Source organism: Ailuropoda melanoleuca, chromosome 12, assembly GCF_002007445.2.
Source record: "Ailuropoda melanoleuca isolate Jingjing chromosome 12, ASM200744v2, whole genome shotgun sequence".
Classification (NCBI taxonomy): domain Eukaryota; kingdom Metazoa; phylum Chordata; class Mammalia; order Carnivora; family Ursidae; genus Ailuropoda; species Ailuropoda melanoleuca.
Genome location: NC_048229.1, coordinates 41,392,314 through 41,411,793, shown reverse-complemented (window position 1 = coordinate 41,411,793; position 19,480 = coordinate 41,392,314). Strand labels below are relative to the sequence as shown.

The 19,480-nt window shown below is 57.1% G+C and overlaps 1 protein-coding gene across 2 annotated transcripts in view; it reads left to right on the top strand.

Moving 5' to 3' along the window:
• The window catches only part of CHST8 (carbohydrate sulfotransferase 8), a 142,875-nt gene extending 124,154 nt beyond the window's left edge, over positions 1-18,721 (top strand). For both annotated transcript variants that reach the window (XM_034639200.1, XM_034639201.1), the window contains exons 3-4: positions 16,688-16,725; positions 17,188-18,721. In XM_034639200.1, the coding sequence (XP_034495091.1) occupies positions 16,688-16,725; positions 17,188-18,288 (1,139 nt within the window). In that variant the 3' untranslated portion in view covers positions 18,289-18,721. The remainder of the gene's footprint in view (positions 1-16,687; positions 16,726-17,187) is intronic.
• The last annotated feature ends 759 nt before the right edge of the window (positions 18,722-19,480 follow it).

Here is a 19,480-nt window from a genome sequence, read left to right as displayed (position 1 = left end):
AGGACACCCAGCCTTCTACGCCGGGGTCAGACTCCTGGGAAGGGGAGGCGTGAGCCCTTTGTGGTGGGTACTGTGCCTGCGACTCACGCAGTGCCGGGGTCACAGAGGGGTTGGGGCATCGTACCCCTCGGGGGAGGGGCTGTGGCAGGCACTCCGGATTTCTGAGTGGTTCTTGACCTCCATCTGTTCACCAGCTAGCTCGCAGGAGTCCTGCAGGGCCTGAGGGCCTCTGTGAAGCCTGGAGCCTGGGCGAGTGGTGGTCCTAGGTCCCAGGTTCCCTGAGGTGACGGAGGGACCAGTGCTCAGAGACAGGCCAATGGGGTGAGGCCTGCAAGGACCCAGACTCTGCGTCAGGCCCGCCTGAGAAGTGGGGACCCTCCCTGAGGTGAGGCAGAGAGGTCTGGAACCTGAGAGAGAAATGCCCAAGGTGGGGGTATCCTGAAGGGGATGGTGACACTTAGGAGATCCCCTTGGAGTCCACGAGTGGGGTCACAGGGGTCAGTGAGGGTCGGGAGGGTTCACTCTTGAACAGGGGCCTGTCAGGTGTGCGGGGAGGGTCACAGCTAAATTCAGTTTTTCCAGCTGCCTGCTAAACTACATGCCCTCACCAGGGGCTCTGGTCCCCAGCAAAGGCATGAACGGTGACAGACCCTTTCTCCTCAGGGTCCCTTGGTCATTCCCTTCTCGGGTTTTCCTGGCCTGAGGGCCTGTCTGTGGGGAGAAGCCAGAGTCAGCGTCTCTCTGTGTCCTGGGCCACTCCTCTTTCCGTGCCCCTTCTTCACCCCCAGGCTGGCCAGTCCACAGAGTCTCCCCAAAGAGATCACCACACCCCCACTGCACCAGCAGCCGGGCTCCTGGAGGCCCACCTTCTCAGTCTCCCTGTCAGGAGTCCAGAACTATTGATTCTCTTAATTGGTAGCTCATAGGAGACCAAAGGAAAAAAACAGGCAAAGCAAAATCAAGCATTCCTTGTAGTTTTCCACAAGGCTGAGCACCAAAGCCTCGCGGTTCTCCCATGAGACCCCCGACACCAAGCACCCCCCCCCCGCCGCCCCGGGAGAGGAGAGGCGGCAGTGGGCACAGGCCCTCAGGCCAAGCCTCCTTTCCAGGACGACACCTGTCCCTCAGCAGCAAGCAGATGTGCCCCCACCAGCCCCTGCAGCCTTCTAGCCGTGCCAGGGGGGGCCTGAGGATTTCATTATGAGCTCAGATTATTATCAAATACAAGGGGGGGTGAAGGGGACGTTATAAGCCCTCCTTTTAATAATGAATCCCATTTCCTCTTGCATTTGGTTTTCTTGCAACAGATGCTGTTGCAGAAAATGGAACAAAATGGAAAAGATAAAAAGGCGAGTAATTAACTGGGCCCAAAAGCCTTCCCAGCAGATGTCAGGGACGGTGGGGCAGGGTGCCCAAGGCCCGCCCACTGCACCCTCGCCTGGCACGGCTGCCCAGCGGCTGCTTGGGGGACCCATATGTTCAGATGATTCTCGGCTTGGCTTGGTGTTGGGGAAGCATGGAGCCGCCCCCCTGCTGTTCAGTAACTGATGACCATTTTTCTCCAATTACACTGAAATTGAAGGATCCTCAGACTTAGACACCCAAGTAAAATAATTAGTGCTTAAAATGTTAATTGTGCTCAGATGTGCCTTTGCCGGTGGAGGCTGTCTGCAAGGGAGCATGCAGGAGGGCAACCCTGTGCGGAGAGAGCTCTGCTTCGGCATCCCTGCCTACCCCCCACCCCACCACCACCCAACGGCCTGGCCTCCTTGGGAACCCCAGGGTGGGCCGCCCGAGGCCGTGAACCCGGTGCCCGTTCTCACTGGTGATGGCTGGGTGAGGCCTGCTGTGACCGCCTCCCGGGCCAGCCCAGGGGTCCCCAGGCACTGACAGGAGAGTGCTGCGTCGTGGTTAGAACGAGGGCACACGGACTTAGGTCCGCCCAGCTCTGCCACCCTCCAAGCTGGCAGTGTGGATGAGGATAAGGCAGCCAACCTCTCTGCAACTCATTGCCGTCACTTAGACAAGGGTAGTCACACCAGCCCTGCTGAAATGCGTTAACAGTCCAGAACTTGTCTGTATCTGGCCTTCTGTCCTCAAGCCCCCACCGGGTCCTGCATGAACAATTACAGAAGCGATGCTACCCCTCCTCCAGGGCCAGGTGGGTTGGGGGTCAGGGCAGAGCTGACCTATAATGCCCTTTCCGGGCAACCTGCTGCACCCCAAGCGGGCAGGGCTATAGGGGTCGCCCACACCCACCACCGTCCCACCACCCTGCTCACCGACTGGGTGAGAAACGTCTCCCCGCCCCGTGGAGAGGAATTCACTCTCCCCGCTTGTGACTTGGCCCACACGTGCACCCCAGGTCCATTCTCTGCGGAGATGACACGCCTAAGGGGCTTAGGCTCCTTTATGCCGCGTGTCCCAAGGAAATACACTTAGATATTCTGTGTTCCAGATCCGCCACATAATAAGATTCCTTTATCTCTTGTTGTCATGGGAAGTATATATTAACTGATTAATATTAATGTGTTGGCCGATTAATATTAATATCTGAACCGATTCCTACTTCACAAGACAACGATGTTGATGAGTGCCACAAAGCCCGACAGCTGTCGGGTTTTGGCAGCTCCCCGGGGAGACGGCAGAAGTCGGTGCTGACCCTCTCCACCACGCCTCGTTACGGACACCGTCATTAGCGGTGTCTGTCAGAGCTGGCGTGGAAGTGTGTTTGGACTCTGATTGTGGCAATTAAAATCCTTGCCATCCAAGACAGCATATTTTATCATTTAAATAGCATTTTACATTCTTCTAGCATATTTTCCCAGTAACATTGTTAAATTAGGTGATAAAAGGTTATTTCTTGCTTCTGAAGTTGAAATACGTTACCATTATTCCTTATCTGTCTGGAATTAGAAAGGTTTCGGTATTATATATTCTAAAGGTTTCATTATCAAAATTTGCCAGACTTTGGAAAACAAACAACATTTTTTTCCCTTGTCTTAATCAAAGACGGATGGAGCTTTCTTTGTCTTCTGACATTGGAGATTGCTTCCAGTATTTGGTGAAAAGGGAAGGGCCATTTTTCCCAGCAGCCAGGGGGGTAGTCTCAGGGCTCAAGGGGGTCACTAGGGACCCTGGCTTACCTTTGATTTGGACCTGTCACCTGTGCCACCTCCAGGAAAGCCAAAGACAGTCAGGAAGGCCTGAGCATCTTGTCCCTCTTGCTTGCAGGGAAGGCACAACCAGAGGCCACACCTTTAGCCAGGGGGGCAGGACTGGAGCCTGTGTGTGGCATGTGGCTTCCCTATCCCTGTCTCCTCTCCAGCCTTGCCTGGTCTGCATCTCAAATCCTTTCCTCTGGACCTTGAACCATCCTCCCACCATCCACCTGTCCCCCACTCACCATCCATCCATCCACCCACCAACCACACACCAGCCCAGCTGCCGTCAGTGCGCCCCTCACAGGCCAGCTCCCCATCACATCTGACTTGGAAGACCCCCACACACACCTGAGTCCCCCACCCACACCTCCCAGTTAAATGGGTCACATGCAGGGGCTGGGGCCACACCCCTGGTAATGGCTCAGTTTCCCCCCGTGCCCAGCATCCTTGAGTCACCCTATGTCATGACTTCTTAGAGGTAAAGTGTCTTTGATGTGACATTTTCAGCCGTGGGCTCTTGTGAGAACACATTTCTGCCTGAGGAGGAGCAAACATGGGTGGGGAGAGCAACTGTGTTGCCCTGGGATGAATAGACCTTCCCTGAAACTTGACCCGGGGCCCACCTGCTCCCATCCTCTTACCCCGGGCTTGGATGCTGGGGGCAGGAGTAGTTTCACCAACGAGGAGGCCCATGCTCTCCCAGACTTCTGAGCTGTAACTGGCTTCGTGGGAATGGTCCTGTTGCACCGTGGCCGTCCCCCAAGTATGCTCCACCGCCCCCCCCACCCCGCATGCCATCTCCAGCCTCTGCCCTGCCTTACGGGACCAGCTGGTCTCAGATATTGGAGGCATGGGTGACAGCGTCTCTGACAGAATACTTCAGCCAAGGGCGGGTGCTGGGGAAGCAGAGCTGCCAGTTTCTTTCTGAACCTTCATGCTCTCCTCGGCGGGGTGAGGTCTTGGTGGAAAGGGATCACTCTGTGCTGATCGTCAGAGCGAGAGACGCCAGCCCAGGGGCACCTGCATGCAGCCAGGTGGGTCCTCATTCGCCCGAGGAGCTCAGCCCTGAAGAGCTGCCCTCACCTGGACTATCCAGGTCTCTCCCCACCCAGGACAGGGCTGCAGACTGGAAAATGGCCTCAGTGTATTCCAGAAGCTGTCCTGAGCACAGAGGAAATGTGTAATCCTCGGGAGGATTCCTTGCCCTGAACTCACGCTCTCAATTAGGGGTGCAGCAGGGCAGACAGTGGTTGAAAGCTGGAAATAATGGTCCCAGGTGGTCCACTCCCCCCATGCACAGTCCCCAGCACCCAGGATAGGCCCTCCCTGTATATTTCCAGCTCTCCCAAAATCCCTGCCGTCTCCAACCACAAATTCTCGCAAAAGCCTCAGGCATTCCAAACCTGCTGCACCGTGTTCACGCTGCCCACCGCCCACACCCCCATGTGTCCTGGGCTCTCCCTGCCCCACGCAGGCCATTACACAGTACCCCTCACTGTAACTACCTCCCCAACAAACAGAAAACAAGCTCGTTGCCGTTGTAAGCATCCCCGGCATGATTTATGGCCATCATCACAATATTTTGTTTGGAGCTGTACACCTCCAGGCATAAATCAAGTCATTAGAAGGAATGACGTTTAATCCTGCAGAAGATGCCTCGGTGGGCTGAGCAGCCCTCACCCAGCTAGCGAATCATTCATTCTAGAGAGGATGGCCCCGTACACACCTCCACGGGCAGCTCCCCATCTGCACCACACACAGGCGTGGCAAGCCGAAGGCACACATCGAGCTGCTTTTGTTTCTTGGAATGGCATATTCACAACTGCAAAGAGATGCCCCCAAACACATGCCCCGGAATCCAGGCGGGAGTCTTCATTCCGCAGGAGAAGCACGCAGCCGGGTGGGGCTGTCTCTGTGCCTGTGATGCCTTTGTCGTCCTGAGAGCGGCCGCTGGTCGGACTTCAAAGGAAGCAGGGAGATAGCTCAGAACTGTCTTCAGCTTTCCTTGCACAGAGAACCCCGCCACCTCGGAGCAGCCATTACACGGGACCATATTCTATATGTGAGAGCGGAGGGTCTAATTTCCAGAAGACACCCGTTGAGCTTGAAGGGGAGGTTCAGGGACTTCAGACAGTGCCTTCCGGGAACCCTGCACCCCCACCCCGCCCCGGCAAAGAGCATCGGGCTCCCGGCACGCAGCAGATGGTGCCTCTCATAGTGAAAGAGGCATCCCCAAAATGCTGGAGAGGGGAGGGGACTGAGGGTATCAGCTGAGGGATCGCCTTAAAGACTTTGGCAAATTCTCAGTGCACATGACAATTGTGAAAACTCTGGATGACATTTCCAGGGTTTAGTTCTACTTAATATTCCTGTGCTCAGAGCTAACGAGGGTGTTGTTATGCGGCGTTATGTTGGCTGCGTGTGTCAAGGATGTTGGAAGTCTCAGGGCTGGGATGCGTGGTTTGCATCTGGACGGTTCTCACCCACACTCTGCACTGTCTCCAGCTCAGAGCTCCTCGCTGCAAGTCCTGTGTCTCTGGGTCCGTGTGGCCTAACTCAGGGCTGGGTCTTTGTCCTCTATCGGCCCCTCTGTCCACTTGGACCTCCCTTGGACAGCAGGTGGGGGCACAGGCATTTTCCTGCCCTCCCCCCTCACACCCCGACTCACCAAGCCCTGCAGCCCTCCCTCCCTTTCTCATCTCCCTGCGCTGCCTGAGCTCAGGTGCCCCATCCGTCACCTGCATTCAGATGTAAGAACCCTACGCAGTTTTGCCCTTTCTTTAGGACCTTATCCTTCTCTTGGCCATTCCCCCACTTGCCTCCAGAAGGACTTTTGAATATACAGCCCACAGGACCGCTCTCCCAGGGTGGCGGGGGAGTGGCACTGGGTACACAGGATCTGTGGGTCTTTTCGTGAGTGTGTGATGCTGATATGGGGCCCAGCCCAGCCCGCTGTGGTGGGGCAGTGAGAGCAGAGGATGTCTGCTCCCAGGATGGCCTGGGGGTGCTGTGGTCAGGCCACAGCCAGCCCAGTGTGGCCCTCAGCTGTCCAGAGCCCAGGGCGCCGGGCTAGGCAGAGCCAGGGGCAGGCCAGCCAGAAGGGAGAGGAGGTGGGTGTTGGCTACATGTCCAGGCACGGCGGTGCCCCCACAGTCAGCATCCACCTAGGCCAAGGTTAACGCTGTACTCCAGGCCTTACCCCTCAGAGAAGCTGGCCAGAGGCTTTCTGAGCTGCTGGTGGCCCAGTCCTTGGCTGGACCCGACTTGACATTCAAGAGGCAGGGAGTCCCCTCTCCTCTCCGATGTGGACTGCAGCTACCCAGACCCGTGGCAGGGCCCCCCGAGTGCTCCAAGCACCTCCAGGCCTCCCCTTGCCATCTGCGAGTTGCCAGAGGCTCTGTTCTGCTCAGGGGCACACGGGAGGACCCCTGAAATGCAGATACCATTCAGAGGTGTCTGTGGAGAACAGTCTGCAGCTGCCTGTCACGTCGGGCCGGTAGGGAAGGCTTGCTGCCCCGTTTCGGGGCCCCTCTGGGTACAATCCGTGGACAGTGGTCAGCACCCGTACTCGGCCTCTGGGGCGCTCTTCCGAGGATCGGCACCTCCATCCCTGAGCCCCTGCATGGCCCCTTTGCAGTCCCACCTCCAGGAGCCTGACCTCGCCCCCCAGGGGCCTGGGGGGCCTCCCTGAGGACAGAGCAGCTCTGGCCGCAGGAACAGAGGTGCTGGGGAGTGGGGTGCTTTAAGGAAGCATCGGCTAGAATAGGTTGACTTTGGTGGCTCTCAAAGTATCAAAAGCAACAGCCGTGACAGGTGTGACAGCCACAGGCCAGCTCAGTAATTGACGCCACAGCCAGAAGGACACATCCTGAAGCCGGCAAGAGCTGGACCCATCATTACCTTGTGCCTGGGACACCACAGTCGTGAGGCTGCCCCACCGGCGGCCTCCGATGGCCCGACTGGCTTCCGGGGAAGAAGCACCTGTCATGGGGCTGGGCCAGTCTGTGTTGCTGGCACTTTCCCTGCAAACAGGTCACCCCTTGGTGGGGCCACCTCAGCCTCGGGCTCCAGCAGGGCCCACTCGTTTTTTATTTCTTAGAAACCTCTGGTAGGAATTCACCAATACTTAAGCCAAATTGGGCCCCTGAAGGCCAAACAGGAGGAGTCCCATTTGACGCGGCCACAGCAGCCCAGAGCCTGAGCTGGGGCTCCCTGGGGGCTCTGGACAAAGGCAGCTTGCTGGACTTGCTGCCGGGGCTGCCACAGGCCTGCTGCCCCTCCTCTGCAAAGGGCCGTTCCTCCCCCCTCAGCGGGCCCTGGACAGCCATGGGCCGCAGACCGTGCTCCTGCACACAGACGTCTGCCCCATCTCTTCCCCTTCTCCCGCATCCTCCACCTGCCCTCTGGATGTCTACACTCGGAGACCCGTCGGCATCTCAGACTCAGTGAGGATCTGCTCCCCTTCCCAGGACATGGCACCTGCATCCTGCTGCTCAAGCCAGAATCCTGAATCTCCCTTATTCTGTTCCCAGGCAGTCCCCAGGTGGTCCTGGCCCAGTGGCGTGCAGGAGCTGGCTGGTACCAGCCCATGAGGGCCCAAACCCTGTTTCCCATCAGTAGCTTGAAATCGGCCACAAAGTGTTTACACCGCAGGAATCAGCAAACGCTACAAATAAGGTCCTCCCCACCATCCCAGGAGCCAGTGTTAAAATCCACCAGCGAACCACCCTGTTTACTCTTCCTGAAATGGTTCTCACGTCTTCCTCTGCATTCCCCCATCACCACCTGGGTCCGGCCCTCAGACATCTCCCCGGACGGTGGCAACCACCACTGACTGACCAGCCTTTTTGTTTCTGTCTTCAGCTCTTCATCTCAGAATGGTCCTTAGATTCAAAATAACTCCCAGCTCAAAGCCTTTGGAGACTTCCCTTGGGCCTTAGGAGATCAGATCGGGAGTCTTTGTCAGAACCAAGGGGCCCCTTGCTTGCTGTCCCCTGCTAGTCGCAACGGTCCCACCATTTCTTGACACCATTCAGTCTCTATGTCCCTTCATCCCATAAGGCCACCAAGTTCTGCCACAAATGCCCTCATTACCCCCAGGTGCCAGTTAACCGTCGCTACCTTAGGGTGACCTGCCCTGATGCCCTGGGCTTGCCGACATCCCTGCCCCACGCTGCCTGCTGCTCACCCCAGGGCTGCCACTGCACATGGAATTACTGTTCGGTGTCTCATTTCCCTGCTAGACCGTAAGCTCCACGAGGGCAGGGGCCATGATGGTCCCATTCATTGCCAAGACACTGTCACCAGTGTGTAAGACACCGCCGGGCACACACAGGTGTGTGTGGAATGAATGGACAAACGGTGTTGGCCAGCATGACCGAGTTCTGCCTGATTTTGCTGCCAGCACACTGCAGGGGTGGCAGGGGTGGCCGCCAGGGGGCACTGTGGCTTTGCCGGCAAGTGTCATGAACTTGGTTCTTTCTCATCTTCAGCAGCCTTCCAAAGCTCCTGCTAATTCTTCCAGGCTCAGATGCGTTGAAAGAACACACGAAGGGAGGGAAGGTATGAGCTGCTCTAAGCCATGTGCCATGTGCTCTCAGAAACTGGATGTGGACGTGAACACACACGCTCCCCTCCCAGAGCACGCGCATCACGCAGCAGGGTGCGGGCGCTGAGAAGCAGTGTGAGGCATCCCCTCAGTATGCATGGCATACCATGTTGGTTCCCTGTGACATGCACACACGAGGTATGGTGGAGTGCATAGCACCTGTGTGTGGGGGCCACACAAACCCCCCGAACATGGTAAGAATCACCCCGAGGCTCTGACAGAGGAGAGCTTTGCAGCAGAAGCTGGGGACCTTGTGCATAGGCGATCATACGGGGGGGCGGGATGAGCGGGGACATCCCACCCCCCAAGTGATGGGCAGATGGGGGGGTGTGGAGCAGCAGGACAGCTGTTGGGTTTGCAGACCGGCTAACCGGCTGGCTGGTTGACTGACATGCAGCTCCAACGCTCCACTCTGACAGCTGCAAGGGAATTCACAGCCAAGGCTGAGCTGACAGGGAACTACCCAGTTGAATCGTGGATCCTAATCACGGAGGCAAGGGAATGGAATCGCTAAACAAAACAAGTAGTGGTCAGAGCTGTCAGGTGCCCATCAGCCCACGAAGGGAAGATTCCCGCTTCCCTCCTCTGCACACAGGTCCCAGAGTCCCCGTGCTGGTGCAGGAGCTGGGCTCAGAGAAACGCAGCTGCTACGAAGGTGACCCAGTGATAGGAACCCCGGGAACCGGCAGCTTCCCTCCCACAGGCTCTCTTTGTGCCAAGCACTGTGCATGTTTCATTTGTGCATTTATGGAGTTGCCAGATGGGTATTTTTATCCCATTTTACGGAGGAGGGAACTAAGGTTCGAGAACGTCAAGGGATTTGTCCTGGTCACACAGCTCTGCTCTTGCTCTCGTTTCTTTTAAAATGTATGACCCTTGTTAGAAGCTATGACTCAGAGTGTAGTCTGCAGGTGAAGGGAGGGGAAGCCCCTGTTCTGGTCTGGGCCAAAGGTCAGGGGTTACTGTGTCGCCCTACCATGAGTTTGGTTGTCTCCGAGCCTACCCACAGAGGCTGAGGCAGGAGGAGAGGGGCCCATGGCGCCGCCCTCTGCCCTGCCCGGGAGTGCGCCCCGCCACCTCCTGCTTCCATCTGAGGCCCACACAGAGCCGCTGGGAGCTCCGCTCTGGGCCTGGACAGCAGAGGTGGGCACGGCTGTGACTGAGGCTGGTCTCCAGGCCGTGCACAGAGCCCAAGCTGAGAATATAATGAGTTGGATTTTCCTGTGATCACAAGTGAGAATTTAAGACCCTTTGGTGAGGCTCCTTCCGTCTGAATTCTGCGCCTGGAGTCCGGACTGCCTGCTAATTGCTGAGTGTGTTTAGACTTCGGTTTTGCATCTCATCTGCATAAATTAACAGCCTGCCCAGAGGAAGGGAGCAGCTCACAATGAGGCATCAGAGGCCGATGGGGGCGGTGGGGGGGAGGGGGTTACCCCACAAAAGGGCAAAGCCTGAGCTGGCGGGTGAAAAGCCAGAGCAGGTGTGGCCACATGGAGGCCACAGGCCCCGTCCTGGTGCCCCACGGGTGGCAATGGGGGGCAGCCAGTTGGGTGTATCGTAGATCTGGCCGCACCACCTGAGTGGGGGTGGATGGACCCCTCAGCCCAGGCAGCTCCTGTCTGCATCTTGCCACTCGGCTGGCAGCTGCTGCCCAGACACACAGACCCTTCCCGGGCTGCTAGGCAGAGCTGGAGAAGCTCCTCCAGGGGCTGGCGGGCTCCAGCCGGAACCCTGGACCCGCTTCTGCCAGGAGAAGCCCTCGCCCATCCTCACCTCCAGGGGCAGCTCTCAGTCCAGGCAGCATCAGCCTTTTCAAGAGCATTTATTGAGCTCCTGCTGTGTGCCCGGCATGTTGCCAGACAGTCTTGACGCAGACAGACGAGACGTGGCCCCTGCCCAAGACCATTGAGAACTAACACAATCTTTCACTACTGACTAGATCTCCCAGCCCAGCTGGGAAAATACTTTCTTACCTCCTCCAGGCTGTTCCTGGCCCTGCCTCCAGAGCGCTCTGAAGTCACATTACCCACCCCACCCCCCATGTTATGGCTTGAATTGTGTCCCCTCACCCAAATTATGTTGAAGTCCCAACCCCTGGGACCGGGGAATGTGACCTTCTAGAGCCTTTGCTGATGTCATCAAGTTCAATGGAGGTCATTAGGGTGGGTCCTAATTCAAAATGACTGGTGTCCTTGGAAGAAGAAGAAAAGGCACATGAGGGGAGACAGCCATGAGAAGAGGGGAGCAGAGGCTAGACTTCAATGACCACAAGCCAGGGAACATCTGGGGCTGCCAGAAGCTAGAAGAAACTGCAGCGGGCACACGGCCCTGATGACACTTTCATTTAAGACACAGCCTCCAGAACCGTGAGAGGATAACTGTTTGTTATTTTAATGGCTTAAAATACCAGCTTTGTCATACTTCGTGACTGCAAGCCTTAAGAAGTTAATATACCCCTTGCGAGGGTGAATTTTGTGTCGACTTGACCGAGCCATAGTGCCCAGTTGTTCGGCCAGACCCCGGTCCAGATGTGAAGGTATGTATTAGAGGTGATCAGTCTTCAAGTCAGTAGGCTTTGAGTAAAGCAGATTACCCACAATGTGGGTGGGCCTCATCCAGTCAGTTGAAGGCCTTCCGAGAAAAGACTGAGGTCCTCAGAGGAGGAAGGAATTCGGCCTCCAGGTGGCCCTCAGCCTCAACCTGCAACGTCAACTCTCCCCCGTGTCTCTGATCTGCTGACCGGTCCAGCAGGTTTTGGATTTGCCAGCCTTCCACAACCGCTATGAGCTGATTCCTTACAATAAATCCCCCCTGCCCACTGGCTGTATGTGGATCCTAGTCGTGGAGAACTAATTGAGCCCCTCCTTCAGAACCCTTCCATGCTTCCTGTAGAGTGGGGCCTGGCCGTTCCCTTGGGGCTTTCTCCCAGACCCCAGCAAGCAGCACAGCCTCCTGGCTGCGTTTCTTCTGCCACCATCCAAGCTTCCCACCTTGTGGCTCACCAGCACTGTGTGAGGACCCAAACACCGTCCGGCCGTGCAGGCTGTCCCCTGGCACACGCGTGAGGTTCAGGAACTGCTACTTTCTAAGGAGGACATGACACAGCAGAGCAGGGAATCTGCTCATCCACCGGATGCACCTGCCAGGGAATCTGGGCTGGGACCGAATCTCACACGGTGGACAGCACGATGCAGTGGGGGCCTCGTTTTCAGTGTCTTCCCTGGCTCAGGCCAACCTGGAAGCCCTGGAACTTTCCTGGCCCGATGGGCAGCTTAAGTGGACATGTGGGGAGACAGCACAGATGGTTTTGGCCACGCAGGCTCAGCCACCAGAAGATCCAGGACATGGAAAAGGAGCCAAGGAAACGTGGTTGGGGGTAGCTCTGGGGATCCAAGGACCACAGGCTGATACTCTGTACAGAGCAGGGACTGTTGACTCACCCCCGTGCCCCATGGCCCATGCTGGCCCCTTCCGTTCTCTCCCATCTGTTTCCCTTTGCGGGTCCTGACTCCTTCAGGACAGCCCTGCCTGCCTGCCCCCAGGCCGCAGTGCTCAGAGTAGCAAGACCCTGTCACCATGATCAGGGCCTGGGGCTGGGATTTGAGCAGCCAGGGTAGCAGTCATGCCCCTCAAACATGGTCAACCGAGAGCTCATGTGGCAGCTTCCAGCCCTTTCTAGGAACTTGGGTCCTGTTTTGACCCACGTCAGTGTTGCCAGTCTACACAGCCTGACCCTCAGTGGGTCCTGGGCATCAGAGATTGTGGCTTTTGAATTGAACCCAGCAGGTCTCTCTCCTTTTCCTTGGAGAGGTGTAGGCAGCAGCCCCCCTCCCCAACAGCCCATGTGCCTGTGAAGCCCCCTCCACAGCTCTGCCCCAGACCCAGGCTGCAGAGCCTAACTATAAGAAACTGGCCACTCAGGGGCACCCACGCAGGGGCTCAGTAGGTTGAGCCTCCGACTCTTGACTTGGGCTCAGGTCATGATCTCAGGGTCCTGGGATTGAGCCTCGGGTCAGGCTCCACACTCAGCAGGGAGTCTGCTTGGGGATTCTCGCTCTTCCTCTCCCCCTACCCTGACTCACACATGCAAGCTCTCTCTCAAATAATTTAAATACATCTTAAAAAGAAAAAAGAAAGAGGGGCGCCTGGGTAGCTCAGTCGGTTGGACATTTGCCTTCAGTGCAGTGTGTTGTCCCAGGGTCCTGGGATAGAGCCCCACATCAGGCTCCCTGGTCTGCGGGGAGTCTGTTTCTGCCTCTCCTTCTGCCCCCCCCATTGCTTGTGTGCACTCTTGCTCTCTCAAATGAATAGATAAAAAAATCTTATAAAAAAATAAAGATGATGTGTCAGTTTTCCATCTTTATAAAAAAGAAAGAAAGGGAGGAAGGAAGGAATGCGAGAAACTGGCCACATACATAGTCATCAGCCTTTGCCTCCCCTTGGCAGGTAACCAGTAAGCTTTTCAGCCAAACACTCTGAAGAAAACCCCGAGCCAATGAAGAGTTCACAGCGTGGAGCCCACTTGGCAGTCCCAATAACTCATGCCTTGTTTATTCTCACCAGTGCTCACTCTTATCATACAGCATGTGTTTCAACCACTCTGCAAATGTCATCTGTCCAGAAAGAGAAAATGGTTGTTGTTTTTTTTTTTCTCTCTTACTGCACAGCGGATGGAGCTCCCTTACAGATTGTTAACATTATGTTGAAAGGAGAAGACAGGCAACCCAGACGCAGAACATGGAGCATGTACAGGACTGGCCCTGGGATTTCCCTGTCACAGGGTGGGGGTGAGGGAGACAGTGGGGGAGTGGGGTGGCATTGGTGCCGTCGGTCAGAAAAGGAGACTAAGGGTTGTGGCTTATGTTGCTCGGCAAGCCCACTGTTTCTCTCTAGACTGCATGTTCATTCGAGGGCTTGGAAGGGGCTGGTGGTGGTTATATTGAAGCCAAGTCCCCCCCCCCAAGTATTTCCCTGTCGCGCGTGGCACCAATTCTTGTGGCTCCTGGTGGCGCTCCATCCTTCATGGGTGCAGCAGAGAGAGGCCCGGTCCTCAACTGCCCTCTCCTGGCACCACACAGAGCTGTCCAGAGTGCTGAACTGCAGGATACGCAGACGACCCCCCCCCGCCAAGACTCCCACAGCTGCTGACCTTCACTTGCTCAGAACTAGGGTGGTCTTCGCTTTGGCGTTTATCCAAGCAGTGCGTGGAGGAGTAGCTTCTTCCACAGAAAAAGTATGGACAGTGGGCCCCTGGTAAGGGGGGAGAGCCTGTTATATTTCCTTCACCAAGCTTCTGTCTTTATTCCAATATGGCATATGGGATAGTGTCAGTCTTTGCCAAATGAGCTATAATAAGTTTAAAGGTCGAGAACATACAGCTTGTAGCAAATTCTTAGGCTCCACCTAAGATCTCTTGTTGGGTTTTCTACGAGACAATTTTCTTCTTTTCAAAAGGGGCAATTGCAGCCAGGTTGGCTTTATTGGGTAAAAGTGGCCAAGAGGTCAGAGAGACCCCCAGCCCCGAGCTCCGTCCAGCAGGGACGTTCTCTCCAGCCTTCAGGTGGGCCAACCTGGAAAACCCCTTGAGGCTCAGCATCCTTCTGTCAAGTCTGCACAGATATAGTGGGATGGGCCCCACAGCCCACCACCCTCCACAGTGCCAGCGGGAGGTCACAGCCGTAGGGCCCGACATCTCCATAAGCACAGCCTCATCCAGCTCCACCGGCTGGCAGGATGCCTTTTGTGAGTGGCTTCTGAGTCCCACTCTTGGCCAGAGTTGGCATGACTCATTTGCTGCAGAAAAGGGATATAAATAAGTACCACTGCACCTTGACAAGTTGACAGGATTGACGAGCAGAGTGAATTCCTGCATCTGAGACTCTGAGGAGGAAAGAGGATTTAGCAGAGCCAGCTGCCGTCACCAGAAGAAAATAATTAAGGAAACCCAGCGGTGTGGAGGAAAACTGAGTATGCAGCAGGTCCCTTCTGCGGATGGGATCTGTGATCACTGGCTGCAGGAGGGAACCTTCATGTGCTGGAAAGAAATGGGCTCGAGAAGCTCATGCAGGGATGAGGCAGAGCAGGGGAGGGGTGGCCAGCAGGAGGAAGGAGGCTCTGGGCTGAGAGGAGGACCCTGGTGAGGGGCTCAATTCTCAGAGACTCCTCTCTCGGGGCCAAGGACCCACTGCAGGCACCGCATACCCCGAGAAGTACAGCCAGTTCTACATGGAGCTTCCCCTCAGCCTCCGTGGAAGAGTCTGGATGCCTTGTTTCAAAGTTCCTCCATATGTACACACATATTGCCCATCAGCTTGGGAATGCCCAGGAAGATATGTACACTCTGTCCTCTACCCAGGGAAGGGCACACCCCTGTTCCCAGCCCAAAGGGAGCCAAGAAAAGTATTGCAACAGAAGAAAGATGCAACATGTCCAAATTCCACCTTTGTTTCACTTTTGGAACTCGAAGAAGTTCCCAGGAGGCTCAGGGAACGTAGGCTTTCCATCCCAGGGGTGACCTCACATCCCCACCTCCTCACCAGCTGGTGAGTGAAGGAGATGTATAGGCACATCCTCAGACTGACCAGTATGAGGCCTGGGTCACAGCAACAGCTGCACCTGTAAACTGGACCTTGGGGAGAAATTGGCAGAGCCCATGGGTCGGGGCGGGGGGTACTGGATGTTCTCTCACCAGCTGGGTTCCAGCCCCTGGACATATGCCAAGTACACAGAGACAGAAAGGGGCATGCCAGGCCGCCAGAACATCTCACACACGCAGCCCAGGAATAGCCAGAACTCGGTCAGGTGTGCCCCGTCGTGCCCCCTGGCAGTTTGAGCCCTCTCTTCTTTAAAGGGTAGCTGGTGCTGACTGTGACTGTGGCTTTCGACAAAGCCTCAGGGTACAAGCAGCCACTTACATAGCGCAAGAGCAGAAAGAGCCTCTAATGCCTCAGGGGCCAGGCAGGGATGGGGGAAGGGGGCCAAGACTCCTAAAGAGGTTCCCCCAAAGGAAATTGTCTTGTTGTCCTAGGACCTCCCTGAAAACAAACCAGAGCATGAAGCAGAATCCTCCCCTCTGGCTGGAGGTTCACTTCCCCAGAGCTTGTTATCCTGGGTGACCTCGGCCCCAGCCTAGCTATAGGGCCTCCTTGGTGGGAAGAGAGAATATCGTGGAGTGCGGTCAGCAATGCACTCTTCCGTCTCCATCTCCCTCCAGTGACAAGCACTTGCCGGACAGTCACACTGTGCCTGGGCTCTGCTCAGCCGTTTGCAGGAGACCAGGGTGAGCAGGAGGGGCCAGCTCACACCGGAGTCCCAAGGCCAGCTGAGTTGGCCAAAATCTCAAAGTGATGCCTAGGTTAGGGGACTTTCCAGAGCAAGTGGGGAGGCCCCAGTCCAAGGGAAGGAGTGTGTTCCACTCCCAGGCCTGTGTGTGCAAAGGTGTGAGTGTGAATGTGTCGTATTCCAAGTACAGAAAATCCACATGGACTAAAGCAAAGGCCGGGCCAATGGGGCATAGAGAGACGATGGACAGAGCTTTCAGAGGGTCCTTTCCCCGTGACTTAATGAGAGTGAGGTTGCACAGGGGCGAGGGGTGGTGCTGTGTGGTTCCTGGCTGTTCCACTGAGCAGGTGGCCACCTTTTGAGAACTCCCAGGTCACATCGGGAGGTGAGACACAGAGAAGCCGTCATCAGCTGGGAGCCAGTGGGACCACATCTTGCTGCACTCCCATTTTCCATATGGGTAGGGGGCTGGGGGGCAATCATACTGAGCCGTGCCCCCTGGAACTGCCTTTTCACAGAGCCCACCCCAAGTGCCCTCCAGCCCTGGGGCCCAACCGTCAAGAGCCCGTAGCCCAGGCGGGTTCTTGGGAGCCACGTAGTACTTCTGCTAATACTGTCCTCTCTTGCTTTTCAGGAATAAAGTTCAGCATCAGGCCACAGCAGTCCTACAACGTGAGTTCTGAGAGTCAGATAAATCTCAGCGCCGGCAACCTGGGGCGAGTTGGGGAGGGCAAGGAGGAAAATCCAGAGCTCATGTCTAATCCATTCTTGGAAAGAAAAACGTACCCGGTCCTTCCCAGGAGCCTTGGGAACAAAGCCCAGGGCTTTGGACCCATGAATTTCCCCTTCCTGTTAGCTGGCGGCTTTGGACTTGCGCTAATAGAGGCAGTAAATCTGACCCAGCCTCCTCAGGCCACCAGCTCCCTGCCTACTCGCCTGGGAGGCCAGCGCCATCTCGTGGCTGAAAAGACACTTACACCTCTCGTCTCCTTCTCCCTCACCTGGAAAAAATCTCACAGGCCACAGAGGGGGTTAGGGACCCCGGCCATAGTGAGGGCCTGACCTGTGTGACCCTCAGTGCCCTGCTGATAATTGTCCTGTCCACCCTGATAACCATTTCTCTTCTTGCCCCAGGACCTCCCACCAGGCAGTTCCCAGGATGGTGACTTGAAGGCACCTACGGAAAAGGTCCCCGGAGACTTGTCCCGCCGGGCCCCCAGGGGCTTCAACCTACTGGTACTTGACCAGCCTCAAGGCCACCTAAACGCGGGGGCCCGGCCCCGGCAGCGCCGCCGCCGGCTGCTTATCAAGAAAATGCCAGCAGCGGCAGCCATCCCGGCCAACGGCTCTGCCCGTGCCTTCGCGCGGCCGGCACCCTGGGCCCCGGACGGCCACTGGGTCACCCTGCACCACCGCCAGCAGGAGCGCAAGCGGGTGATGAGGGAGGCGTGTGCCAAGTACCGGGCCAGCAGCAGCCGCAGGGCCGTCACCCCCCGCCACGTGTCCCGCATCTTCGTGGAGGACCGCCACCGCGTGCTGTACTGCGAGGTGCCCAAGGCGGGCTGCTCCAACTGGAAGCGGGTGCTCATGGTGCTGGCGGGGCTGGCCTCCTCCACCGCCGACATCCAGCACAACACCGTGCACTACGGCAGCTCCCTAAAGCGGCTGGACACCTTCGACCGCCAGGGCATCCTTCACCGCCTCAGCACCTACACCAAGATGCTCTTCGTCCGCGAGCCCTTCGAGAGGCTGGTCTCCGCCTTCCGCGACAAGTTCGAGCATCCCAATAGCTACTACCACCCCGTGTTCGGCAAGGCCATCCTGGCCCGCTACCGGGCCAACGCCTCCCGGGAGGCCCTGCGGACGGGCTCCGGCGTGCGCTTCCCCGAGTTCGTCCAGTACCTGCTGGACGTGCACCGGCCCGTGGGCATGGACATCCACTGGGACCACGTCAGCCGGCTCTGCAGCCCCTGCCTCATCGACTATGACTTCGTGGGCAAGTTCGAGAGCATGGAGGACGATGCCAACTTCTTCCTGAGCCTCATCCGGGCGCCTCGGAACCTGACCTTCCCCCGGTTCAAAGACCGGCACTCGCAGGAAGCCCGGACCACGGCGCAGATCGCCCACCAGTACTTCACCCAGCTCTCCGCCCTGCAGCGGCAGCGCACCTACGACTTCTACTACATGGACTACCTGATGTTCAACTACTCCAAGCCCTTTGCGGACCTGTACTGACGGGCGGGGCCGGCTGGCCACGGGCAGCCCAGTCCCACGAGCGCGCGCGCACCTGTCCGCAGGGGCATCCCGCGCTCCCGGACGGGAGGAGCCGTGACTGCTCGGTGCCGCTGGCCCAACGTGGGGGACAGAGGCCCGGGCTTTGGATGGGGGCCTCTGGCCCTTGTCCCGTCCCCACTTCCTCACTCCCCAGCTGAGGAAGATGCCGGGGGTTGAGCAGGACCCCAGGAGTCCCAGCTGCGGACACCCAGCTGAGCTAAGAGTCAAGATGACCAGGGAATTCGGAGGCCCGGAAGACGAGGGCCCCAGCGGTGAGGGACTTCCTGCGGTCCTGTCACCATTGCCTTGTACCAAACCACATGGTTTGCAGCTTTTCTATGACCCAGGGGGGGAGGTTCCCTCAGAAGGAGGTTCCAAATAAAGCACATGGTTTCCAGAGTAGCAGTGTCTACACTTCGTGTTGGTATGGGAGCACATGGCCCCCTACCCGGGCTGCGGGGAGATCTTTCTCCCTCCCCAGGACGGCCTGGGCTGTGCATCTGCAGGTCTGGCTGCAGGGAAGCCCTGGGGAGGGGGGCACTATATGGGAGGGGAGGGGAGGCTCCGTTCAGGGCCAGAGGCAGCACCTCCCACTCAGCCTCCTGAGGCCAGCACTCGGTCACCTGGGGCCTCTGGTCTCAGTACCAGCCCATTTATCCTGAAAGGAGAAGCTCAACCTGTCCCTGTGGAGGCCCACTGGGGTCCCTCCTGGTTAGTCACTCGGTGGGGATCCACGGGGTACAGCTCGGGGGTCTCGGTCTGTGTAGCATTTCCCGGTGGGGCGTGGTGCTCTCCCTCTCTCTAAGCATGGCCTTATCTTGAAGCTGTCATCTGCAGACCCTCCGACCTTGGCCTTGACCCCTGGCTCCATTCACCTGTCCAGACCACCTTAAAGCTTTCAGAACTGCCCCCTTGGGAGAGGAGGAAGAGAAGCCCATAGGGGGAGCTTCGCCAACAGTGTACCTTCTCACACACAGTTATGGCTCTGAAGTTGTCCAAAGCCAGGGTGATTCTTGAAAGGTCCCACAGACAGTGTGTTGGAGCTTTGAGTGTGGCTGTGGCTGTAACTGTATTGTGTCTCATTTCTAATGGAAAGTGCTGCCTGTTTCTAAAAGTGTCTGTCTGTCTGTCTGCTTTCAGGCCGCATCTCTCT